General features: G+C 41.2%; 2 protein-coding genes across 3 annotated transcripts in view; one reads left to right on the forward strand and one right to left on the reverse strand.

The window, feature by feature from the left end:
- The window catches only part of plaub (plasminogen activator, urokinase b), a 122,123-nt gene that overhangs the window by 59,963 nt on the left and 35,018 nt on the right, over nucleotides 1-27,142 (forward strand). The gene's annotated exons all lie outside the window — the stretch shown is intronic.
- LOC137055721 (alpha-tectorin-like) lies at nucleotides 966-25,666 on the reverse strand. Its single transcript, XM_067429601.1, is given in 28 exon segments — nucleotides 966-1,189; nucleotides 4,129-4,236; nucleotides 5,742-5,844; nucleotides 6,053-6,215; nucleotides 6,436-6,681; nucleotides 7,058-7,215; nucleotides 8,371-8,555; nucleotides 8,670-8,789; nucleotides 8,994-9,265; nucleotides 10,385-10,674; nucleotides 10,754-10,942; nucleotides 11,242-11,451; nucleotides 12,235-12,431; nucleotides 12,619-13,183; nucleotides 13,294-13,898; nucleotides 14,006-14,570; nucleotides 15,340-15,926; nucleotides 16,051-16,630; nucleotides 16,719-16,865; nucleotides 16,944-17,197; nucleotides 17,333-17,486; nucleotides 17,573-17,668; nucleotides 17,783-18,061; nucleotides 18,243-18,385; nucleotides 18,698-20,794; nucleotides 24,474-24,560; nucleotides 24,656-25,039; nucleotides 25,116-25,666. Coding segments are annotated over 28 exon segments (9,204 nt in total). The 5' UTR covers nucleotides 25,312-25,666.

The raw sequence follows: 27,142 nt of genomic DNA on the forward strand, positions 1-27,142 counted from the left end.
CGGAGGACATCGTGTCGGACCACGGACCGCAATTTATCTCCCGGGTATAGAAGGCCTTCCTGAAACTCTAGGTGTGACGTGAGCCTCTCGTCCGGATACCACCCGCATACTAACGGGCAGACGGAGAGGAAGATCCAGGAGATCGGCAGGTTCCTTCTGCCACGGTCACCAGAACTCTTGGAGCCAGTTCCTGGGTTGGGCCGAGTACGCCCAAAATTCTCTGTGCCAGGCTTCCACGGGACTCGCACCATTCCAATGCCTACTCGGTTACCAACCCCCCTTGTTCCCCTGGTCGGGGGAACTATCGGACGTCCCTGCAGTAGACTACTGGTTCCGGGAGAGCGAGAGGGTCTGGGACACAGCTCACCACCAATTACAATGGGCCCTGCACAGACGCAAGATGGCAGCCGACCTTCGCCATTCCGCCACGCCCTCCTTACAACCTGAGCAGATGGTCTGGCTGTCAGCAAGGGACATCAGGATGCGTCTGCCAAGCAGGAAGCTCAGTCCCAGGTTCATTGGCCCCTATACCATCAAGAAGCAGATCAACCCGGTCACCTATCAGCTTCACCTGTCACCCGAACTCAGGATTTACACCAACTTCCACGTTTCACTCCTCAAACCTCTCTACCCTTCTGTTTCTCCCTCCACAGAGCCTGGCGTAGAAGAGAAGACCCCCCTCCCACTCAACGTGGAGGACGGCGCGGCGTACGAGGTCAAGGAGATTCTGGACTCCCGACGTTGTGGTGGTCTCCTGGAATATCTGGTGGACTGGTAGGGCTATGGTCCTGAAGAACGTTCATGGGTACCCAGAAATGACATCCTTGATCCTAACCTCCTTCATGCCTCTCATCCCAACAGACCTGCACCTCGAGGAAGAGGCCGACTGGTAAAGAGTGGGTGCTGGTAAATAACCACTAGCCATTTACCATCGGCCCCCGCTGAGGAGGACTGCATTACCAGCCTCACTCCACCACTGCCAGAGACCAGCCAACCACCACCAGCGAGTGACTGAACAGAGAAGTTGCACGAGCCCACTGCAGACCGGGGGGACTTGCCACTGCGGTTGACAAGCCCGTACCAAGGACAAGGACGGAGGGTGTAATCGCCACGGAGCCTGGACAACCAACGAAGGTCTGACCAGGTGTGTGAGCCGGCAACGCAGAACATCCACTCCACGGTGGATGAGCTGCAGGAAGTCGATAGCAGTCACACGGACAAACTGAGGAAGGTATGTGAGGTGGAATAAATTGACTTTTTTGGAGAGGTCTTCCCTGTAACCCGTGTGTATCCAGTGTTCTCAGAGTCTTCAGCTCAGACTCTGCTGCAGCTCCCCCTATATTAGCCATAGCACCTGCCCCCCCAAGAAATGGCTGTAATTTTTAATATTTATATTCTAATGTCATGTTTGAATATTCTTTCTCATGTTTTTTAAAATAGGAATTAAATAATAATTTAAAATTATATATATTTTAGTCTAAAATAACATGAGGCCCAAACAGGTAATCATCTTTGGCCAATGTGTAGGATGCAGTATACAGAGTGTTCTCAATCAGAATTAAACGAGACGTCCTTAGTAGGACACACAGGCAGGAAGTATCACGTTGCTATGCCAACAACACGTTCGTTGCGCTCTCACGGCAGTTATATGAATGAAAATTATTTATAACTTGAAAATTACTATGAAATATTTCTTGTCTTGAGAGCAATGTGATGTTCTAAACGTTTAAAAAGCACTAAACAGTTGTAATCCTGTTTAACTAATAGAACTTCATCTATTAACTCTATTGGAGGTAATAGAACTTAAAAAACAAAAAACAAGCTTAAAATACTTACATTTAAACACGGGTGGTGTTGCCCTTTTTTCATATCGTATATATAAAAAAAAGACGGTTGTTAACGGCGACGCAAAGATTTGTGGGTTCTCTCCAGCCATGAAGAGAATTTACACTCTAAATTCTGTGAAAGAAGGGCGCATTCGAAGGTCGCATTTGGAGTGTCCTACTCACTTTTTTGAAACGAGACGGCCTTATGGCATATGCAGCCTTCAAATGCGACCTCCGGAGGACGCAACCTTCTGAAATGAGACAGCACTGACAGGAATGGCGGAAATTGCACTTTTTCTCAGTCATTTGTAGACCAGCCTCGCTGAGACGTTTGAGCACAGCATCCAAGGCAATGTCATGTTCTTGCTGTATTTGTCCTGAACAGTGTTGGACTTTTTTCCCCCAAAGTCCTCCCCAAGTTCAATGATCGGCCAGGACTCGCGTTATCAATCTAGACACACCCTAGCGGCAGCAAATTTAATTTGCCCGCAAGTGTGGTCTAGCAACTCTCAATTCCTATCTGAGCTGTATTCCTCAGAATCTGGACGGCCCAATCACATCGTGTAGGTAGGCTATAGAGTCGGCAGGCGGGGCCATAATGACGACGGCCGAGTTGCGTTTACGTGCTTCTAGTAACACAGTCTTCTAGTAAACACAGAAACTGGCGAACGGCGGCGGTCTTTCGAATCAGCTCTGCCCGCGCCTCCGGAAGACTTGGAGTTAAGCTTTCCTCTGAGAAAAGAACAAAGAACGGCACTGAAGTCATTCTTAAAAAGGGAAGATGTGTTCGGAGTTTAGCCGACCGGATACGGCGAATGTTTAATCAGTCAGCGAGCTCCCCTTCACCGTCGTTGCTCCGGTTGGTGTAGCGCTATCCTATCGCGTGCAGAGGGAGTTCGAAAGACAACCGTTTATCCCGCCCTTCAGATTGAGCCCTGTCTATGGTGAGTTTCCAGACCAAACATCTTGATGTGGGTCTGGCTTGTCAGGCTAGTTGTACATGACAAGGCAGCTAAAGTCTCATCCATGTGTGGCAGGTCAAGGAACAAGACAGTATAGATATGACTATGTACGGAATAAGATAAGTCTCTGTTAAACTGCCTCCTTGTCATTATTAAGGTAACACTTTACAATTATATTATTTTTTAAAGAATACAGGACTTTTAAAAATTATAAAATGTTATTGCTTAACGGCAACTCTTGTTCCACACTTCAGTCCAGCTATAGTTGTCAACTGCCAGTAAAAAAAGAAGAAGAAGAAGATTGGATATGAGAGAGGAGCAGAAGAGGAGGCAGGGAAAATGAGAAATATAGATTGGATATTGAGGTTGTTGTTGTTGTTGTTGTTGTTGTTGTTGTTGTTGTTTTACCGACCAAACATTAGTAAGTGATTTGTGACTTCTGCTTTGGATTATGGTGTAAAAGACAATTGTTTTGTTGAGTTTGATATGACGTGACAAGGCAGTGTTATTCTATTTTGTCACAATGGTCAGGACATGTGACCAAAGATGTGCATCCGGGGAATAGACGACAGTTAAGTGCCGCGTTTCTGAGGCGCCGAAACCTTACTTTATAAAGTTTTAAATATCGATATTTTTCTTACACAAACGCATCAATTCGCTTCAGAAAGCCTTCATTAACCACCAGAGCCGTGTGGAACACTTTATTTGACGGACAGATGCATTTTTAAGGACTTGGCAATCCCTGCCATTATAAAGCTTGGATTAGCCCGGACTTTAGTTTAACTCTGATTTTATTCACCTGAAAGAAGAATGTCATATACTCCTGGGATGAATGAGGGTGAGGAAACCATTGGCTAATTTTTTATTTTTGGGTGAACTAACCCTGGCTTTTTAGTGGAAAAAAAATATTAGACCAAAATCCATTTCCTGTGAAGCTGTCCAAGGTCAATACACTCTTCAGAAAAAAGGCCAAATTACCATCAACAAAACTACACCTGCACCGGACAGTGTGACATGGTGCACATCTTTTCACCACTGGTCAGGAAGGAATAATCAGTCTGGGTGATTTTTTTAAAAAGTTTATTGAGGAAAGCAGGTTATTTCCTCGTAAGAAACAGTTATTAGCTGAAGGCATTTTCCAAAGTAATCATTTTGAGTATTTAAAACATGTATTAAATATTTGAAGTAATATTAAAAATCAAGAAAGCAGCAATTCAATCATTTATTCTTGTACCATACTAGACAGAACTTTATCATAGGTTTATTATTATGAGGTACAAATAAAAGTCAAAGCAGAACAATTTATAAGTTTAGTGTCAGTTGTTCCTAATCCATTGTACAGTGAACAAATCAGAGGATGGTTTTAAGGAGTGAAACCATCAAAATGATGACGGAAGCACACAGCCCTGGTGCCCTGGACACTTGCACTTTTCCTGGGCTCTGTATGTCTGTGAAGGAGGACAAGACATGGTTCAGTGCATGGTAAAGTTGAAAAACAAATAAATATGGCTTAAATCATACATAGTTGTGACATAAGTAAAAAGGGAAAATTAGTCATGAAAGGTCCACTGAAATACAAATAGAAGTTTTTTAGCTTTAACTATGACTGTGTTAGCCTTAAAGTTATGAATAAGCTGGTATGTTCCAAAACTATGACAAAATTTGCATTTAGGAGATATAATCATTAAAAATTTACAGTCTCTCACTTCCGTTAAAACAAATCTCAGATTTTGGTGACATCATCGCAGACTTCACTTTCTCGTCAAATTTTGGCCAATCAAAATACTCTCTAGAATCTAAATCCCGCCCCCTACACTGCTGAAGCTGCGACTGAAATCGGTCAGTTGTTAACACACATTTACTCATTTCTACATGGTGAAAGGCACATAGCACACTATATATGTGATAGGAAACGATTCAGTGTAAATATGCTTTCATTTGAGGCGAATTAAGTCTGTTTTCACGTTAGATTCACACACCGCAGCAGCGCACACACACTCCAACGGCTGTGGTCTAAATTAAGACTACAGACACGAGAGCGCAGTGCAGATCCATTGCGCGAGTCGGCGCTGACCACAAACATATCGACCCATTTGAATTCTGCACTGAATGCTGCATTTCAAAGCAATATAGAGGAGATTATGATGGTAAACAGTAGTAGGAAACTTTACCGAACAAAGAAAGACGGTCCGCTCTTGCGCTCTAGTCAAACTGTTTATTAACGAAATGCTATTGGCTGTTTCAAAAAAGGGGAGGAGCTGCTAACAGCTGGAGCCGTTTCAGGGGAAATTACGTCAACACATTGAATAATGCAGCGCGTATCAAGGCACTTCAGTGGACCTTTAGGCCGTGTGTCCACCAAAGTGTTTTTAGCCAGCAGAAAACGCAAGGCGCTCTGCTGAAAACACTTCGCTGTGAGCGCTTGAGAGCGTTTTGGCAGGCAGCATTTTTTTCCCCTTCCATTTAGACTCTTTGCTTGTTATGATACGGAAAATCCACAGAAGTCTTACTAATTTCACAGGTAGTTTGTTTCTGTATTGATTCTATATAAAACAGCAGATCCAATGTAAATTATTTGCTCTGACTTTTGTTTTAAATCATTTTGTTCCGTTATTATTGCTTGTTTTCATCTGATGACGACACGCAGAATGTGGCAGTTGGTCTGTATGGTATTTGTCCCGCCCCTCCACTGTGATTGGACAGCTGGGTGAAGAGTGACAGGGATGAGCGCTGCGTTTTACTCAAAGTTGAACATTCTTCAACTCTCGGCAACCAGTTAAAAAGGCTGCGCACTCAGCGCTTGAACGTGAACTACTCGCTCAGCGCCTCGTTGCGCTCCAGGCGTTCTAAAAACGTGGCACTCTCATTGAAAACAATTGAAAACACCAGCCAGCAGCGTGAAAAAACGCTTTGGTGGACACACGGCCTTAAGGTTACTAATTTGAATGTTTACCTAAGCTCCGTTCAGACCACACCAGAGGACCCATGGATATGGAAGCACTGTCATGGAAGTCCAGAGACCTGCCCTCTCTCCGCTGGTGTCCAGAGGCACAGTCCTAAAGATTGAAAAAGGATTACCAGAATCTGATGAGATTTTTACCCAGTTTACAAAAGTATCTTACTACTATAACTCTAGATGGCGCTATAATGCCAAAAACAGAATTTGGCATTAGGACTCAGTGCCAGAATCTGACTGGGCACAATCAATTCCATTCCATTTTACCCGTTAGCTATAAAAGAAGAAGAAAAGAAATCAGAACTCACAGTTGAGCAGCGATTGCTTGACCGAAGGCAAAGGTGAACAGCACAGTGCAGGTAAAGCTTAGTGGAGTTTGCAGTGAAGATAAACATCCTGAAGGAGAAACGGCTGGATGTGGAGACGCCGTTCTGCAGCAGCTCCACTGTGTCGTCATCTGGATTGGGACACCTGAGAATATCATTAACGACAAATTCATTAATGCATGATCTCCTGTAAATCATCACGCATTTGCATTCATGTACAAATGGAATCTTGTGCTCTAGTTCTGAAATACTGAAAAACAAAGCATGTAACGCAATCCTAAAAGTGATATGAATATTATTTATTCAGTAATGTTACATTGATTTAAGGCTAAGGTTAAAAAAAAAAGAAAAAAGCAGAGCTTTACTCTGAACGGATGAGGTCCCAGCGGAGGCTGTAATCAGGATCATTCTCAGGTGTAGCCCAACACGTGTCCATCACCAGGGCAAACTGGCGGCTGTCGACCCCCTCAACACGAACTTCCACATGCATCTCCTGGTCGAGCTCTGCATCCACTCTACCAGTGAAGGGCCGGATAAACTCCTCATCCTGATATGGAATCATCCGGACCCGATATCTGCCTTCACCAGCGGGAAGAGTCTTGTGCACAATGCTGATGAAATAATAGATAGATGTGTGTTAAAACGTTTGTATTTTGTGCAAAATTCAGTGTTAGACGTAAACTATATATTCTTGATTTAAAGAATATTACCATATATTTACTTTGTTAATACATGTATTTTTCTGCTTAAAGGATTAGTTCACCCATTCTTTCAACTTTAGCTCCTTACATAAAGAGATAATCATTTTGAAGATTTGAAATAAACAGCAGTAGTCATATGGACCTTTTTTGTACTTTTAAAGCGTGTAAGTCCCCATATGGATTTACTGCATTGAAAGGTGTTCCTTGGAACAAATCAAGACATTAGGGATTGATACAAAATTCAGTGTTTTGGTGAACTACTCCTTTAATAAAGTAAATATTGCACCTCTCTAGTGAGTTGATCTCCACATTCATGGAAAGTGTTTGTCTTTGAGGATAAACACATCTGAAAGAAAGCTTCAGGATTTTCTCTCTGCTGATGAGACCTCCTGACCTCGGTGTCCCCAGAATAAAGTTATCATAGATGAAGTGGGTGCCGTTAGCCTGTGGACAACAAATATAACATTGTGTAGTTTATCTTAAATTGAATTCAAGGTATTAAAAGAAAAAAAAAATTTACAACACTCTAAACTGTATGTTAATGTATGTGCCAAAAAGAGGCATCAGTCAAATTAAATAATGGTGGCTGACTTGATTGTGGAGAATGGGGGTAAAAGTTCCAGTCTCCTTTGTGGCTTAAGGTTTTGCAACCCTTCCCAACTGAATCTCTCTGAGACTTTGAGAAGTTTTTAATGCTCATGCGGTACTTTGATGTCATAGGGCTATTCAAATCTTACCCTGGAGGGCCAATGCGGTGCAGAGTTTAGCTCCAACCCTACTCAAACACACTGAACTTGCTAATCAATGTCTTCAAGATCATTAGAAAATCACAGGTGGGTGTGTTTTATCAGGGTTGAAGCTAAACTCTGCACCGCATTGGCCCTCCAGGGTAAGGTTTAAATAGCCCTGGTCTACACAATGCATCTCAAACAAGCCTGGTGTCACCTTAGCTTTGCTGGGAAAGAGGAGATGTATATGATGACGCAAGACCTGGCTCTGTGATGGCCAAGAAAAGGCAAATCGGTTCTTAGAAGGCTAGTCAGTTGAACTTAGTCTGGTCTTACCAGACTCCCATACATTTCATTTGTACAGAGAATCTGGCAGCTCTCCATTGACGACAAGCGATTACTTCCGCGAAGGCGGGTTCTCTGTTAAAGTTTAAAACTATTAGATCTTCCCAGAGCCACTCTGGATCTGCCATAACCAATCGCTAACGTTTGGTCGTGACGTATGTCATGCGCCCTTCGCCTGTTTCTCACATGAAAATCCGTAAAAATAAATGTGCAACTCAGTGATAAAACCTAAAACTTGTGTATTCTGTTTGTGATAATTTGTTTGGAGAACCTAAGAATACACTGCGGTCCCAGACGAAGTACTGAAGGAAAATGAAAATTGAGTGGAAGTACGGAGGAGGGCGTAGCCAGGCTAAGTTGAACCAACTCTGAACTGGCAATAGCACTAGCTCTATACTAGCACCTGGGTTGTACTGGTGGGAAGGGGTGATGGAGATTCCCCAAGTGGTCAGATCTAGCTGGCTTGGTTCAATCAGAATCTACAAATATTTGGATGATGTATTTGATTATACATAGGTAAACCTACCGCAAGATTTGTACCACAGATTTGTTCAACATTATCATAATGGAATTCCACTCTGCCATTCCGGACCGTTCCTTTGCAGCGCGGATCATTGAGGTGTAAGACATCAGCTGGAAAACCAGCCTCAAAGAGCTGACAGCGAGACACAGATATGGAGCCAGAGCTGCTTTCACAGGTTTCGGAGAAATCTGAGAGAGAGAGAAAGAGACAAAAGCTTGTCAGAAATATTTAAAAAAATGAAAAAAGACAATTTATAACCGAAAAAGTAATATTTCATATTTTTTTTGTTGAATGATACCAACCAAAAGAGTCATTTTGTGATCTGGTATGGTCATCGTTACATAAACAGCCGTAAACACCATTTTTCTTCCCACACCATTCATTCTCAGAGCAGTTGAGCTTAGAACAGCGATCTCTCGGCTCTAAGAGGAAAAGAACAGATGGATGAAATACAACACAAAGAGATGTTTACCCTGGTTTGTGGTCAAGTCCAAAATAGACAACCGGTGCTTAATTGCCTTTTTCTCTAAAGGTCAACGTCCAGGTTACTTCAGCTACCTACATCTTTAGTAGCACTGGTGACAAAATCACAAAATATTCTGTGCTGACATATGATTTCGACTTACCACACCGCAGACCTGAGCGCCATTCTGGGATCTGTATCCCCAAGATGGCACAAGCTGTCTCATAGGCCTCAACAGCTGAACATAGCATGCCATTTGCACGTGTGTAGAGACACAGATCATACACACAAGAGTAGTTGTAAGGTGCAGGGTCAACATGAAGATGACAGTTCTGGAATGGGCCAGTTGTGTTGGTGATGATACTACAGAGATCAGAATACCTCTGCCTCGATGGACACTCATCAGCATTACCCGTCTGGTCTCTGACACCACAGCTGAAGAATACAAGGAAACTTCTGGTCAGTTATATGGTACGTGTACATTGCATTCATTCATTTTTCGATTTAATATTGAAAGTTGACAAATGAGAAAACGGCTCATTTATTCATTATGAGAATTCAGCTTGCTTTTATAGTTTTAGGTTCAGGGATAGAAAATGGATAAAAGGCATGAATATTCGATTCCCACACATTTTTGATGTTTCAGTGGGGATGAGTAACTTTTGGAAAATGCTTTGAAATAAGTTTTAAAATGAAAACTCTGTATCCGGATTATTGTAGATGTAGCCTAAGAATAGCCTAGAAATCTACGTGCTTCTAATAAACACAGAAACTGGCGAACGGTGGTCTTTCGAATCAGCTTTGACCGTGACTCTGGAAGACTTGGAGTTAAACTTTTCTCTGAGAAAAGAACAAAGAACGGTACTGAAGTCATTCTTAAAAAGGAAAGATGTGTTCGGAGTTTAGCAGACCGGATACGGTGAATGTTTAATCTATCAACAAGCTCTGCTTCACCTTTGTTGCTCTGGTTGGTTGTAGCGCTTTCCTATCGCGTGCAGATCAAGTTTGAAAGACAACCGTTTATCCGCTCCTCGGATTGAGCTGTCAATGGTGAGTTTCCAGACCAAACATCTTGATGTGGGTCTGGCTTGTCAGGCTAGCCTGAGAGTGCAGTAGCGTGTGAAACCTTAGTGACTGGGAAACTCACACTTGCTCTATTGGAAATGTAGTGCATCCAATAAGCCTTACCTGCGTGCCATGCAAACCCCACCCTGACACAAGGAAAACATGCAAAACCCATACAGAAAGGTCTCTTATAGTCAATAATAAATCGATTTATACAGTTTAATTCCATTTACTTTTCTGCATTTGCCTGAGTGATTTATCCAAATAGACTTGCATTGCTTTCAGTATATACATTTTATCAGTTTATGTATTCCCTTGGAATCAAACCAATGGCCTTGCGTTTGATAGTGTCATGTCCTACTGTTTGAGCTGCAAGAACTCCCCAAACACTTTTCCCTGCACTACCACACTATCAAAACAAACCAGAGACACATTTTCATCACAACCCAACAGGTAAAAACAACTGTCCTAAAGTCTCATGGTTCTTACCCTGGAATGCTGGTGTCTGATTTCCAGCTCTGGCCAAAAGAAATGTCATCAGATGCTAGTCTTCCACTGGGTAGAGCTTTGTCATCCGCAGGATTACCATTGAAATTTCCACACATTCCACATAGAGATCCATAGAATCTCTCGCTCACTCTGACTAGAAGGCTGCTATGCCCATCAAAATGGACATTTAATTCATTGAAAGCATTCAGAATGACAAATCCCTGCTCCTCATGTACCTCTACAAGATCACTGATTTGATAAGCTGGTGTGTCAACAGCATTTCCATTTACCTGGAGGGGAAATTTCAACATTAGAAAAGATAGAAAGTAACAGAAGATTATTTATATTGATGTTTGAAGTGTAACTTACTTTAACTTTCCTGTTCTGCCCAATAGTGATGTTTGTCTGTTGTCCATGGTGAGACAACCAAACATCCACTGCAGACACAAATGACACCACCATGTTCCCCCGGTGCCTGTTGGTGGCCACCACACGGAACTGCAGATTACTGTCTGTAACATTACCGCAGGTCTGGGCAATCTCATACGAACACGTTCCCTGGTAGGATTGATAGTACATAAAGACTTTTGTAAATCTTGGTCGATAAGATATTTTAGAAGCAGCGTATTTGCTGTGCAAGCTTTCCTGACAAGTTTGTGGCTGACATGTTTCAGCTATAAAAGCAGTTTGAAAAGTGTGTGGCCGGCATTAGCATTTCCTTGGTTCCCCTCAGTTCTTTGTTCAGTCTTGTTTATATTATTGTGTACTTGCCTTGTCGGCATATTCCCCTGGATTATTAAAAATAATTCATTCTGATTTGTGCATGTTAATCTACACAGCAGTTTACCAGTTCATACCTGAAAGTGGGCCACAGCCCCATCAAAGGTGATGTAGTGGGGGTCGCCCCAGACTGTGCACGTGGACATTGGACTGTAGCAGTCTCGACGTCCATTTCTGACCGCACACTCCATGGCCGCTGGGCAGAAAGATGCAGTGCAGCGCAGATCATTCGGAGCAAAACACTGACAGTGTTGGGAACATGTTGAATCCCAGAACTGTTCACCAATCTACAAATATCAACAATGACAACAAACTTTACATTTCTGTAACATAACATCAGTGAGTATTTTTACATAAAAAAAGCATGAAATCACCATGTGTTCTTTAGAAGTAGCATGTAAATGCAATATGTAAATATATGGCATATATCGGAGTACTATGATGATACCTTCTTTGTACCATGGCACCACCAGAGTGTTTGAGATCATGTATGTTGTCCAGTGATGCCAGTAACGCAATACTCTAATCTGACAATTTTTTCAAGTAGGCTAACAAGTTATCTAACGTTTTTCTATTTCCAAACCAGTAATCAGATTAAAGTAATTATCCAAGTCACTGTGAGTTGTTATTAGTCATTTTCCTTAGTAAAAAATAAAAATATATATTTTTGCTTTCTTCTTGCATCTCGGGGAGAATATATTTTCAGGAAATATTTTTAAATTTCAACTTAAAATGTCAGGAGATACATTGTTGACGTTACTGTTAAAAATGCACTTCCAGTAAAGTGAGTGTTGTCAAAAACGGTTGTTTTTGTGTTGAGGCAGGGGTGTTGTCGGCAACTTCTGAATGTAACTAATAAAGTAACTTTTAATCTTAGTTTCTTTTAAAATCAAGTAATGTAAAGTAACTAAGTTACTTTTTAAAGGAGTAATCAGTAATCAGATTATGTTTTCAACGTAACTGTGGCAACACTGTTGCCATAATATGCCATGGCTATGCTTCCCCTTATCTAATGGCAAATATAATAAGGCTTAATAAAAGACATAAAAGCATAATGTTTTAATCCTTACATTAAAGTAGAATCCATCATACAAGCAGCCACATTGTTCCACTCGAACACAGAGTCCTCCACTCCTCACAAATCCCGCATCACAGAAACAACCTTCGGAGCATGTGTGTTCACAACTAGCATCGATGCTGCTGGCGCATGTGTGACCACAGTCTGTGCCACATGCCTCATAATGACTGTTTGATGAGCAGTTCATTACTGGAAAGGCATCAACAAAATGTATTTATATGAAACATAAATGCTAGTAATAATATGTACACACTATTAAATATTTTATATTACATGAAAACACCTTATATAATAAACACCTGAATAAGTAAAATAAAATGTAGTTTAATTGCACTGGTCTTTTTAAATTTATCATCCTCAACCTCAAATCACTTACCACAGGATGTAAGTTCTCTCCAGGGGTAGACCACGGCATTGACAGATTGACAAGCACTCACATAGGATTGGACAGAGCGACACAAGACATCATTACGGTTCCCAGAAATGCATACATCAAACACACAGTTGTCAAAATAGGCCTGTGGATGTACAGAAGCATGGCAAAAGCTAAAGGGACCCTGACTGTCTCTGATGATCCCACACAAGGCTTGTGAGATCCGAGTTGAGCTCTCATCGTGGCAATGGCCAGAACCATCCCCATGCTCATTATTGCATGTCAAGTCCTCCTCAACCCTCCATTCTGCACCAAACTGAACTGCTGAAGGTGCCAGAGCACCTGAAGGAGTGAGGAAGTCATCCTCCCTACGGCCGTTAAAGTTGCCACAGATGCCACATGTAACTCCACTATAGTTGGCTGGCACAACAATTTTTACCTCCCAGGATCCACCATAACTGACACTGAAACCAAAGTCAAATGATACATATATAAACTGTCCTGTGGAGTAGACAGATACCCTACCAGAGTCAAGATAGACAGGGAGGTTTCTGATCTCGCCATCAACCTAATTGAAGAAAAATAGCACTTATTTATACAAAACAATCAATAATTACAACAAACATTTTCATATCACATATATTCAATGGCAAACTATAGTGAGTGGGACTTGCTCACCTTAACAGCAGAGTAACTGTTCAAGTCCTTTGACATGTGCACAAGGTGCCCAGAGACATTGACAAATACTTCAACAGTTATTGACACAGGCCATCCATTCCATGCTTTATTTCTTGCTTCCACCTTGAAGTGTGGAAGTCCACGAGTATCATTACATACTGTGGCCAGCACATATCGACATGTGCCTTGAAAGTCAAAGTAGGTTCTATCAAAGGAGATATAGTGGGGATCTCCAGAAGCATAGCAGTTACCGTGTGGATGAGGATGACAGCCATACTCCCCATCTACCACACGACAGATTTCCTGTTCACTGCAAGATGATGGTGTGCAACGTACATTTCCAGTGATTCCATCACAGACACACAGGACCTGGCACTCTTCACCATGCCAGAACTGCTCTCCAGGCTGCCGATAACGGCCACGATAGTGGCAGCCGCAACCAGTGGGGGGAACACAGCGATCTCCATCCAGCACTAGTCCATCATTGCACTGGCATCCCCCTTGGCATGGGAGAGCGCACTGGAACGGAAATGAGAGGCTAGGGCAGGATGCAGGACAGGATGTGCCACACAGCTCAAAATGGGTTTTTGCTGGACAGTTGGGATCTGGGATAATAATACAAAACAGGATGGAAAAGGCAATGATGAATGATCAGAGTTTTGAAGAATTGTGGTTTTAATTCTAAAATTTTATCACCTAACAAGATACTAACCACAGTGGGTGATATTCCTCCACTCTCCAACTGTAATATCATTCTGTTGGCAGTGCAGTGTGTAACCTCGCAGGGCTTCACATAGAGCCTCCCTGGCACCCTCCGTCTGCTCTAGCATCTGAATGCAGTTTTCAATCCGCTGCCAAGGGTCTAGTGTTCTTCTGCACTCAGCAAATGGTCCATTATTCATTGCCATGATGCTACAGATCTCTCTAAACTCGCTACTGTTCTGATAAAGTCCTGGTTCCCAGATATCAGCTTGGTCTTCACAGTGTGCTGACAGAGATCCGTCACGCCAGCTATCTGCAAATTCCCGGGAATCATTCAGCAGGACACCATTTGGGCTGTGGAATTCATCGTTAATGTTTCCATTCAAGTTCCCACACAGACCTCCAAGTGTACCATTGTATGTGGTTGGAGCCGTGATTCGGACAATGTTTGGCCAGTCAGCTCTAACGGTCACTCCAAAGTTTGTCTCCAAAACAAAACCCCTCACACTACTGTGATAGATGCGGATCTGACTGGAACCAACACTGATGGGTAGGCCAACCACCTGTCCATCCACCTGAGGAGAATATAAAAGTTTATTGATAGGTAACACTTGAAAATAAAACTCCATTATTCAATGTTTGTTAATGCATTAAATAATATTAACTATAATGAGCAATTAATTTGTTACAGTTTGTATTCATCTTTGTTAAACTTAGTTAATAAACAAAACAACTGTTAGTTTTTAGTTTGTTAGCTCAGGTCCATTAAATAATATGAACAGATGAAACTTTAGATTTGAACAATATTAGTAAATGCTGAAATGAAAGGATTAGTTCACTTCAAAATGAAAATTTCCTAATATATTACCAACGTGTCCTAATCAATGCAGTTTCACAGTTTCAAAGGAAGGACTTCAGAGGCTCTGCAGGTTCCCAGCCGAGAAGTAGGGTCTTATATAGCGACACTATAACTAACTGTTGATTTGGTCTTCTTTTGGGTCGATACTGCCACCTACGTCACGGGCATGACCTTTCCGACATGATGATGTCATACGTTGTGCAAATGCAGAGCCACTGAAGCCCTTCAAAGATCCTGGAATGTTTTCCTCAAAAAAGACATCTTGGATGAGGTGGGGGTGAGTAAATTATTAGGAAATTTTCATTCTGAAGTGAAATAATCCTTTAACTAACTAGATTCATAAATGCTTTAGAAGTATTTTTCATTGTTAGTTCATGTTTACTAAAGAATTAACTAATGTTACCAAATGGAAACTTATTGTAGTGTTACCAGTTAATCTAGCATATGAGTTTGAAATCATCAAAAGATGAAAAAAGGGTTCTAACCTGTACATTGCTACCTTCTCCCAATTCAATGGAAACGTGAGTTCCTCCAGCCTCAAAATTTAGGAACCTGGAAAAGTCTCGAGGGCCACTGGGTACTTTCTCCACCGTCAAAACAAAGTAAGGCAGTTGGGATGGTCCCATTACTCTTGCAAGGGTCAGTCCACAAGCTCCTGGGTATCTGAAAGTTTGTCCATCAAAGGTATTGTAGAAACCCAGGCCTTCAACCGAACAGGTAGCATAACTGATGGGTCTGCAGCCCCTCACACCATTATGGAGTCCACACACCTTTGCTGGACCACACTGGTGCTGATTACAGACCATTAACCTGTTACTGCAAACACATTGTCTACCACAGTCCTCATCTAACACTACTGACTGTCCCTCAGAGTAATAGAAGCCCTCAAATGTGCAGCCACAGTTAACTTGAGGCACGCATTGCCCAGCACTGAGGATGTACCCATCATTACAGATACAGCTCTCCTGATTGGGTAAGGGACAGTTTATTGGGCCAGATGGGTTGCTGCAAGTTGCAGGGCAGCCTGTTCCGTTGGACTCAAAATGACTGTGGCTCTCAGGGCATATGACTTCTGAAAATGGAGAGTAGAAAGAAGAAAATGCATCAAATTCTGCATGTTTCACCTTGCACAAATATTTCAGTTATATACTGAAATGCCAAACTTACTTTTAATAAAGACATAATAAGGCACTTACCACAAAAGTTTGGTTGTCTCCACTGTCCAAGTTGTACACCCTGTTGTTGGCATTGAGCAGAATACACACTGAGAGCATGGCAGAGAATAGGCTGGTATCCTCCTCCTAAGCAAAGATCATAGACGCAGTTCTCTTTGTAGGTCTGTGGAGAAAACACAGAGTGGCAAGATGCAAAAGGCCCCGAAACATCTTCTAGGATTCCACAGTGGTTTGTGTCACTGTAAAGGCTAATTTCACTGTTGGTACAAACTGCACAAGCGAGACCTGTGCAACTGACATCATGGCATTCAGGATCTGTGTCCCCTTCTACCTTCCAAGAGTTGGCAAACTCAACATCCGAGCTCAAGATCTCTCCAGAGACTGAACGGAAGTCATCTTCAGGGTGTAGGTTATAGTTCCCACACAGACCACATGTGGCATTCTGGTAGTCATAAGGTACAGAGATGGTGACATAGCTGTATGCATCATAGGTCACTAGGAGACCGAAATCTGTGCTGATGGCCAAGGAAAAACCTGACTGATAGACTTGGATAGAGCCATTGTGAAGGGTAAATGGTGTTGATATAAAGGTCCCATTAACCTTGACAATGAAAAAAATAACAATAAATTAGGAATATGGATGGATGGCTGAACTGAAATCAACATTACAGAAATAATGTGATAATTACTTTTGCCTCATAATTGTGATCTCTGACCAATTCAATTTCTTCATTATAGACAAATACTCTGACCATCCGAGTCCATGACACATGTGTACTCCCCCGATGCTCATTTTTGCCCTCAATGCGATAGTATGGTAAACCATTTCCACAAGCCTAAACAATGATACAAATGCAGAATCAGGACTGTGCAATCTCTTCTACAATAAATAGAAAGTCAGCAACATTACTAACCTCAGACAGAACATACGTGCAGGTTCCTTGAAAGTGAAATATCTTATTGTCAAAGGTGTAGTAGTGAGGATCACCGGAGATGGTGCACGTTTGCCTCTGAATGTTCTGACAAGAGTATTGGAAAGCAGCTGGACGACAAGCTTGGGAATAAGTACAGGGCTCAAGTCTGCACTGGAGGCCACTTCTGGTACAGGTGCATCTCCGCTGACAGGTGGCATCATTCCAGAAGGAGTCTCCCAGCTGCACTGGAAAACCTATAACAGAGTTTATGGATATAAAAAACACAAATCATTTGTGTATTTTTTACATGGTATAATCACATTTGAACTGGACATTCATAGTCTTCCTGCCAATAGCAAATACTGCATACAGTCAGGAAGCAGTGTTACCATTAAATTGGCACCCCCGTGTTCCATGATCAGTTCTGAAGGCCCATCTGCCGGGCACATTGACATTGCTGCTGTATGGCAGGTTTGTGATGCCATTCTGGAGTGATCCAGTAATTGAGAAATGGTGACTTGAGTCGATAGTGTCATAACCAGCCTAATGATAAGGAAGATATCCAGATGTCTGGTTAGTTAGTTATAAACAATTAAATACATCATATTAATCTGTCATCCTATGTATACCTGTACATATCGTTGCGTTGGAGCGATTACACCATAGTTCATTACAACAAATGAGAGATGGCCATTTGAAATCAAAACCACTTGGAAAGATGTTTCCTGAAAATAAAAATAAAACTCTTTTTTAAGCAAAGCAAGAAAATGTAAAATACTTTTTTTTATTTTTTAAATGGGCAAATGAATGTCTCCGTGGTACCAAACTAGGCTACTTACTGTTCTTGAATTGGAGTAGTATGCAACTCTATCCCATGTTGCAACAAAGACCCATGAAGCAGAGAAGCTCAAGGCAGGGAAGTATTGGTTTATGTCTTGGGTCGCCTGTGTAAGGACACTGCCTGAGGTGTACTCTTGATATGAGATAACACCATTATAACGGTTGTCAATATCTGTCCAGAATGGAGCAATGAAGTCTTTCCCTGCATAAGCTGGGAACTGGTATGGAGAGAAGCTGGACCATGCCCCGTCAAAAGTCAAGTGTCCATTGTTGTTAACCTGAAATAAACAAGAAGACTGATGATCATGTGGAAGATTCTTATAAAATATGCAATATTGTTTATAACAGTAATTTAAACTGCAGTGAACTGTCATTTTACCAATTACTTTTTCTCCAGGAGTATAATGTTCATAGATAGACACTCATAATCCAAGATCCTCTCATATCAGATTGACTTACATAAGTTTGGTTGTATGCTTGCCCAAAAAATATAAATGGCTGCTGGAGGTATATAACGGATGAACTTCCATCATCAATGCGTCCATTCACTGAGTCTCCAGTTCCAAATGGATAAAATCGGCCTGTAATATTGATGCCATTGTCTGAGAAAAGAACAAAAAACAGTATTGAAAATGTATTAGTAATGTCATAGACAATTTCATGATTTACCCTAGTGTCCCCATCATAATATTTGTATTCTCTTCATAATGAAATGCATATGACACAGCTCTGTGGCCGTATATCAGCATGGCTGTGATTACCTTTGACCTTGTGCCTATGGCTGAATCACTTTAATATAATAACGTTTATAAATTATTTTAAATTACTTACATGCATCACAAACAAATGACTTAGATTAGATTTTGCTCATGCTAAACAATAATCTTATGGATTGTAACAAAACACATTATTACCAGTCGTATGGTCCATAGTTGTAATTTCTGCTGTTGTAGATTCTGCTGTTGTAGTTTCTAGTGTTGTAGATTCAGTTGTAGTTTCAGCTGTTGTAGTTTCAGCTGTTGTAGTTTCAGCTGTTGTAGATTCAGCTGTAGATCCTGCTGTTGTAGAATCTGCTGTTGTAGTTTCTAGTGTTGTAGATTCAGTTGTAGTTTCAGCTGTTGTAGATTCTGTTGTAGATTCTGCTGTTGTAGTTTCTAGTGTTGTAGATTCTGTTGTAGATTCAGCTGTTGTAGATTCAGTTGTAGATTCTACTGTTGTAGTTTCTGTTGTAGATTCAGTTGTAGATTCTACTGTTGTAGTTTCTGTTGTAGATTCAGTTGTAGATTCTACTGTTGTAGATTCAGTTGTAGATTCTGCTGTTGTAGATTCTGCTGTTGTTGTAGTTTCTGTTGTAGATTCAGTTGTAGATTCTGCTGTTGTAATTTCTAGTGTTGTAGTTTCTGTTGTAGATTCAGTTGTAGATTCTGCTGTTGTAGATTCTGCTGTTGTAGTTTCTGTTGTAGATTCAGTTGTAGATTCTGCTGTTGTAGTTTCTGTTGTAGATTCAGTTGTAGATTCTGCTGTTGTAGATTCAGCTGTAGATTCTGCTGTTGTAGATTCTGCGGTAGATTCAGTTGTAGATTCTACTGTTGTAGATTCTGCTGTTGTAGATTCTGCTGTTGTAGATTCTGCTGTTGTAGATTCTGCGGTAGATTCAGTTGTAGATTCTACTGTTGTAGATTCAGCTGTAGATTCTGCTGTTGTAGATTCTGCTGTTGTAGATTCTGCTGTTGTAGTTTCAGTTGTAGATTCTACTGTTGTAGTTTCTGTTGTAGATTCAGTTGTAGATTCTGCTGTTGTAGTTTCTGTTGTAGATTCTGCTGTTGTAGTTTCTGTTGTAGATTCAGTTGTAGATTCTACTGTTGTAGTTTCTGTTGTAGATTCAGTTGTAGATTCTGCTGTTGTAGATTCAGTTGTAGATTCTGCTGTTGTAGATTCAGTTGTAGATTCTGCTGTTGTAGTTTCTGTTGTAGATTCAGTTGTAGATTCTGCTGTTGTAGATTCAGTTGTAGATTCTGCTGTTGTAGATTCTGCGGTAGATTCAGTTGTAGATTCTGCTGTTGTAGATTCTGCGGTAGATTCAGTTGTAGATTCTGCTGTTGTAGATTCTGCTGTTGTAGTTTCTAGTGTTGTAGATTCAGTTGTAGATTCTGCTGTTGTAGATTCTGCGGTAGATTCAGTTGTAGATTCTGCTGTTGTAGTTTCTGTTGTAGATTCTGCTGTTGTAGTTTCTGTTGTAGATTCAGTTGTAGATTCTGCTGTTGTAGATTCTGCTGTTGTAGTTTCTAGGGTTGTAGATTCAGTTGTAGATTCAGTTGTAGTTTCTGTTGTAGTTTCTGTTGTAGATTCAGTTGTAGATTCTGCTGTTGTAGATTCTGCTGTTGTAGTTTCTAGGGTTGTAGATTCAGTTGTAGATTCAGTTGTAGATTCTGCTGTTGTAGATTCTGCTGTTGTAGTTTCTAGGGTTGTAGATTCAGTTGTAGATTCAGTTGTAGATTCTACTGTTGTAGTTTCTGTTGTAGATTCTGTTGTAGATTCTGCTGTTGTAGTTTCTAAGGTTGTAGATTCAGTTGTAGATTCTGCTGTTGTAGTTTCTGTTGTAGATTCTGTTGTAGATTCAGTTGTAGATTCTGCTGTTGTAGTTTCTGTTGTAGATTCTGTTGTAGATTCAGTTGTAGATTCTGCTGTTGTAGTTTCTGTTGTAGATTCTGTTGTAGATTCTGCTGTTGTAGTTTCTGTTGTAGATTCTGCTGTTGTAGATTCTGTTGTAGATTCTGCTGTTGTAGATTCTGCTGTTGTAGATTCTGCTGTTGTAGATTCAGTTGTAGATTCTGTTGTAGATTCTGCTGTTGTAGATTCAGTTGTAGATTCAGTTGTAGATTCTGCTGTTGTAGTTTCTAGTGTTGTAGATTCTGTTGTAGATCCTGCTGTTGTAGTTTCTGATGTTGTAGATTTGGTCATGGTTGTCTCTGGCGTGACAGTAGTAGTGGTAGTGTTTATGTTGCTTGAATCTGAAATAAATAAATTATACATAATAAATAAAATAAAAAAATACATAAAAACAACACAGTCGTCTCGAGTGACCGCTCCATCCTCAACTGTTGGATGTCCTCCTTTCAGCCACAGTGGAGCATGAGTGCCACAACTGAACTGATCAACACGTGTCTGGCATCTGAACGCTCTGACCCTGAATGAAGAGACGGTACCAGCCATTCCAGCTGACCGCAGTGTCACACATTATTTCAGAGGAATGTTGATTGTTGGTGGCTCTCCATGGATTATCAAGGACATTGCAGTTGTAGCACGGGGCCAACAGGGGGAGCTGTTGTCATTGAAACATTAGAAATGACTGAACGATGGAACAAATTATATATTTTATTGTAGGGGTTGTACTATGATTTAGTTTTCTCCACAATGCTCTTTTTACTTAAAGGCACAATATGTAATGTTTCAGCATTGAAAATATAAAAGATCACTATATCTATGTTATATATTTTTTAAAGTTGTGTGTTTACATTATCCCGACAGTTCCAATTAACTTCTAAATCCAGAGAAATTAATATTTTAATTCGAAGACACGGACCGTGTCTTTATTTCCGTTATGTCGCCAGTCTTTCACGTCATATCCACGTTTGCGTCTTGCTTCCTGCGGAACTCGGCGGAACCATAGATATCTATGGGCGGAACTGCCAAACTCAAAGAGGAACACTGACAGACAGTATAAGGGGAACCCCCGTATAAAAAAGTCTGTATGATAATGGATCATGACTGCTCTTTGCCTGTACGTTTTGCCAGCTCAACAAAGCGCAAACGTAAGGGTGAAAAAAATGACCCGAGAAGATTTTGGGACAGTAGAAGAAGCAAGAGACATGTAAACCTTGGAGAAGCCTTTGAAAGATGGTGAAATCTTCGTGACAAGCTCGGACTGCAGAGAGATATGCTGATCTCGCTTGCGTTTTAATAAACAGGTCATTTAAGTAACCATTCAGCTAACATAATAATCATATAATCATAACATGCTGTATGTTTGCATATTGCATAGCGATCTTGACCACATTGAGACGAGTTTAGCTGAATACGTATACATTTTGTATTGTATCGGCTTTTCAAACAGGCGGATTCTGTGTTTTTGGAGACTGAAACAGCTATTTTTTTTAAAACTGATTCAAGTATATTTCTATCCGTATATTTGGTGACACGATGATGTCATGTGTAAAACGCAGATGGACTAGCTATTATTGGTTTTATATGTAGCTGGAGAAAGTAACGTTAGCTTCATAAGGTAATATGCCACTATCTTGGTCAATTAATATAAGGTGACCGTCACTTTTATCATATGTTAATACTAGCTACATATAATATTGATTTAAAAATGATCTACTTATTCATATATCTCTGAGTTCCAAAATAAATGTTTATTAGAATGATTGATGAACGTGGGGAGCGACACAGCGCGTGTTCCAATGAACAACGTATTGCTGGTGCTGGTTCTCTCATTTACTATGTTTTATGTTGGTAATGATAAACTAAATTGAAATTTATTTCCTTATTGAACAGTTGATATACAGAATGTTCGACAATCGCGGATGCCATGTCAATATATCTATAATTTGAGTAACTCAAATTATGATGCGCGGTTAATATGTCAATATAGCCTACCAACTTATAGGTATGTTGGCACAGCGACCGCCCGCACAACATTCTGTCTCGCACATTATCTAACGTTACTGATAAGTTTGTTAAGTAACGGTAGCTCGCTGCTATTTCATTAGATTGATATTACATAAAGTGAAAAGCCGTAACTAAACTTAACAATAATAGAGATGTAATATAACAATCAATTACCTTGTCAGTGAACATGTTTTCTGCTGGAGATGCCAGATTCGCTGGTTGACAGTGGCAATAATGACAACAACTCCCATGAGCCCACGCACTTTCCCGACGTCATCAAAGTACGTCAGTTGTTATTATTTTGAATGAGTGACCCCTAGTGGCCAAAAGTTGCATACTGCACGTTTAAGCTCCCTGTTTCCTTGTATTTTAAGTTCAAAGCTGAAGATGGTTTGTCTCGAGTTTTCAGAACATCTCTTATTTAGCTCTGACAAAACTAAATTGTGAAAATAGCCAAACTTGAGTCTCTTTGTAATTGAGCACTATTATTACTTGCAACTTGACTTTGAGAAGAATGCTTTCAAAACATGATTTGCTAGTGGTGCGCACAGACTGTTGATCAAAATCAGATTTAGTTTGGCCTTTCAATTAAAAAACGTCTTTATTTTAGAACTGACACTGTCACGATTCACCGGTTAGAGTGCCCTTGATTACCACCAGAGGGCACTCCACCCCGGACTGTCACTCAATCAAAGACTACATTACCTATAATGCTTTGCCCTGACTCATTAGCACTCATTGTTTACACCTGTGTCTCCTTACATCATTACCTCTGCATATTTATACCATGTTGTTCACTCTAACATTCACTGTGAAGTCTTGTTTTGTGTAACTGCATTTCTGAGCATTTCCCTCTTTTCATTAGCCTAGAAATCTAGACGCACCCTAGCGGCAGCAAATTTAATTTGCCCGCAAGTGTGGTCTAGCAACTCTCAATTCCTATCTGAGCTGTATTCCTCAGAATCTGGACGGCCAAATCACATCGTGTAGGTAGGCTATAGAGTCGGCGGGCGGGGCCATAATGACGACGGCCGATTTGCGTTTGCGTGCTTCTAGTAACAAAGTCTTCTAGTAAACACAGAAACTGGCGAACGGCGGCGGTCTTTCGAATCAGCTCTGCCCGCGCCTCCGGAAGACTTGGAGTTAAGCTTTCCTCTGAGAAAAGAACAAAGAGCGGCACTGAAGTCATTCTTAAAAAGGGAAGATGTGTTCAGAGTTTAGCCGACCGGATCGGATACGGCGAATGGTTAATCAGTCAGCGAGCTCCCCTTCACCGTCGTTGCTCCGGTTGGTGTACCGCTATCCTATCGCGTGCAGAGGGAGTTTGAAAGACAGCCGTTTATCCCGCCCCTCAGATTGAGCCGTCAATGGTGAGTTTCCAGACCAAACATCTTGATGTGGGTCTGGCTTGTCAGGCTATCTTTTCATGTCTCGTGGTCTTGGATTGCTTCCCTGTTCCGTGGATTACTCTTTTGCCTGTCTCTTCTGTCTTGGTTGCCTTTTTGGACTGCTTGCCTGTGTATGACCTTTTGCTTGTATTTGAATATGATTGTGGTTTACCCTTCAAAAAATTCTGCACTTGGATCCTCAGCCTTTGTCTCAGAATGGTGCGTTACAGACACTCATTCCCCAGTTAAAACCATTAGTTAAATCTAATCTGCAAATATATCTTATTCCTTGTATCACTGCTTTTGATTTTATGGTTTATTGCATGGATTTATTTAGTCATTAGTTAATTTTTAATGCATTTCTTAAACTGGTGTCTGTCTAAAATAGCCAGGCGGTCCCAAAATCTCCTGAAGTGATATTGAGGCAAAGAACAACAATAGACTATAAAACTGTGTGACTGTATTTAAGAGGCTGTCAAATCACACTCTTAATTATTTATCTGACATCTCTGTGTGCATGCAGTATAAATTTATGTAAAACTATTAACAGGAAGATTTCAAGAGATCATGTTTAATATAAATACAAAGAGATGCTCATGAGAGTTTTTAGAAGAGTCAAGACCATATTTACCAGTAGTTGTGATTGTTGGAGTAATGGATTCAGTGGATGAGATTATCTCTGTTGTTGTAGACATTGAGATGGACTGATTTGAGGCTTCTGGTATTAGAAACATTTTATTTTAACATTAATAATTTTCACACAAAAAAATTCAGAAAAATAAATTACTTGAGCACAAATGAGTACATGCTCACCTGCACAGTAAGCTCCACAAAACATTGGCTTGACAAACTCATAAACATAGAAATTTCCAGGACAGGCTTTGACTCTTATAGGGTGGGATGTGAGAGAACAGCAGCCATACCATTCAGAGCCACAGACCTGACGGGTGACCACTCCATCTTCCAGCTGTGGGTGAGGGTCGTTGAGCCACAGTGGGTAATAAGTGCCACACATGCCGTAATTAACACATGATTCTGGCATCTGAGCATTTAGACCATTGTAGAACAGCCTGTACCAGCCCTTCCAGTCCACATTATCATCACACTTTTCTAAGTTATAACGATCAGTGGCCCTCCAAGGATCATCCAGACTGGTATAGCTGTAGCAGGGGTAAACATTTGGGTTGTAGAAAGGTGCTATTGTGAAAAAAGAATAAAGAGAACATTATATATTGCAGATAAACATGTCAAATATGAAGAATAATGAATGTACCTGCACAATATACAGGAGCTGGGATTGAAAGAGCCGGCCTGGTAAATTTGTAGTCATAATAATTTCCAGGACAAGCTTTGACTTCGATCGGGTTGGATCTGTAGCGACTGCACTGATCATCACGGGAGCCATAAATTTCACGAGTAACAACTCCATCTTCTACGTGCATATGGTTGCCAGATTGCACGTTTAGCATAGTGTATACCAGATAGTATCATAGACCGTAAAAAGTATGGACGACACAACTTCATCCATTTCCGCTGACCAGAGTTGAAGCTTTCAGACGCCCCGCACAACGTTGACATCTTAGGACCAGAGTCTGCGCAGTAGAAAGCAGGAAGTAGAGCAGGAAGTACAGCTGCGATATCAAAAGCCCGGCCACACTCTCACAGATGCAGAACAATGAAGTATGTTGGTGTGAAATAAACAGTTATGGAAAAGTTAGAAATTAAAGGTAAATCTCCAATCAGCTCCAAAAAATCCAGAAAAAAGTCCCTCAGTGCCTCAGTGACAACTTCACTCAGGGAAGACGTCAATCTCAGCTGTCAATCATGATGTCACCCCCCCCTTTAAAGTATCAAATAACTAACTAAAACTAAACTTATTCAAAAAACGAACACTTGAAATGAAATCATCGTGATGATAACTGACTACAATTACATAAACTAACTTTGGGGAAAAAATATTTGAAGTGGAATTTGATTGTTTAGTTTTCTTCGCTTCCATTAGCAAACACAGAGGGGCGGCTATACTGGGACCGGCCACCGGGGGGGATCGAGGTGCGAAAGCTTCAGTTTCTGAGAGGAGTGCTGCAGGCTTGGATAGTATGCATGTTCTTTTCACAGAAAAGCTCTGATTGGGGGATTTAAATTAATGAAATCTGGCAACCACAAGCATGAACACTCGAAAGCTCTTCTTTTTCCCCCGACAAAACCAAAACCAATGCTTTTTGTTCAAGTTTTTATGTTTAAAACTACATTTTAGACTCGTCTTTTTTCATCAACGATATTGCATTTTTATATAACGTTATGTAGGCATAACTACGCAGTGACTGTGATGTACTCTGAAATATAAGCATGCAAAAACACCATACTTCAGTTCTCAAAAAAATATATATATATATTGTGACGGGTCGGAGCACACGACAGACACAGGGGGTGTGGCGTCAGCCCTCGAAGAGGCATTTATTCACATCAAACACATAACTTGTTCACAAACGGGGAATTAACAGATACTGCAGGGGATCTGGTGTCCTCGGGGCACCATTAACTCGTCTCGGAAGGTTAGTTAGGTGGACAGAATGGGTCCAGGAAAGGGGCGGGGTCCGGCGGTCGCACACACTTCACCCTGGTCCGAGGTGCGAGGGGCAGCGGCTTCGATGCGGCGGCTCATCCTCTTCAGCAGCGGACATCCAGGGGAAGAGCGGCTCGGCATACTAGCCCGTCAGCGGCATTACGTGAGCACTTCCATCCTGGACGGCAGGGGAGTCCCTCCGCGCTCCCTTCATGGACCTCCGAGGACACCAGCGTGCATGCACAAGGGGAGAGGCCGGCCTCCTGGAGAGAGGCACGCTCTGCACTTAACAGTGGCGGTGATGAGGCTTCATGATACTCAGGTGTGCCTCATCACTCACAGCCATTTCTCAATTCTCAGTAGCTTCAGCTCCCCTCCTCTCTCTATTACCCACACCAGTCGGGAACCTGGTGAAGGGCGGCGATTTCAAAGACGGGGTGGCGCTGATCATGTGGGAGAGGCAGTCGCTTCGTTACAATATATATATATAATTTTTTTTTTTTTTTTTTTTTTTTTTTTTTACAAAATAGACAGAAGCCTTGTCAAATGACTATCGTTTTAACTTATATGGTGGAGAAGGTGACGTTAGCTAGAAGGATCAAGTAAGTGATCTGTAAGCAACTTAACTAAAGTAGTATGACATACATAGGCTATCTACGGTTGTATTTTGTAATACAAAATAATATTAACCTGTCATTAGACACATTATTTCGTTTTCTATGGTACTTGGAGAT

This window comes from Pseudorasbora parva, chromosome 21 (genome assembly GCF_024679245.1).
Source record: "Pseudorasbora parva isolate DD20220531a chromosome 21, ASM2467924v1, whole genome shotgun sequence".
NCBI classification, from domain to species: domain Eukaryota; kingdom Metazoa; phylum Chordata; class Actinopteri; order Cypriniformes; family Gobionidae; genus Pseudorasbora; species Pseudorasbora parva.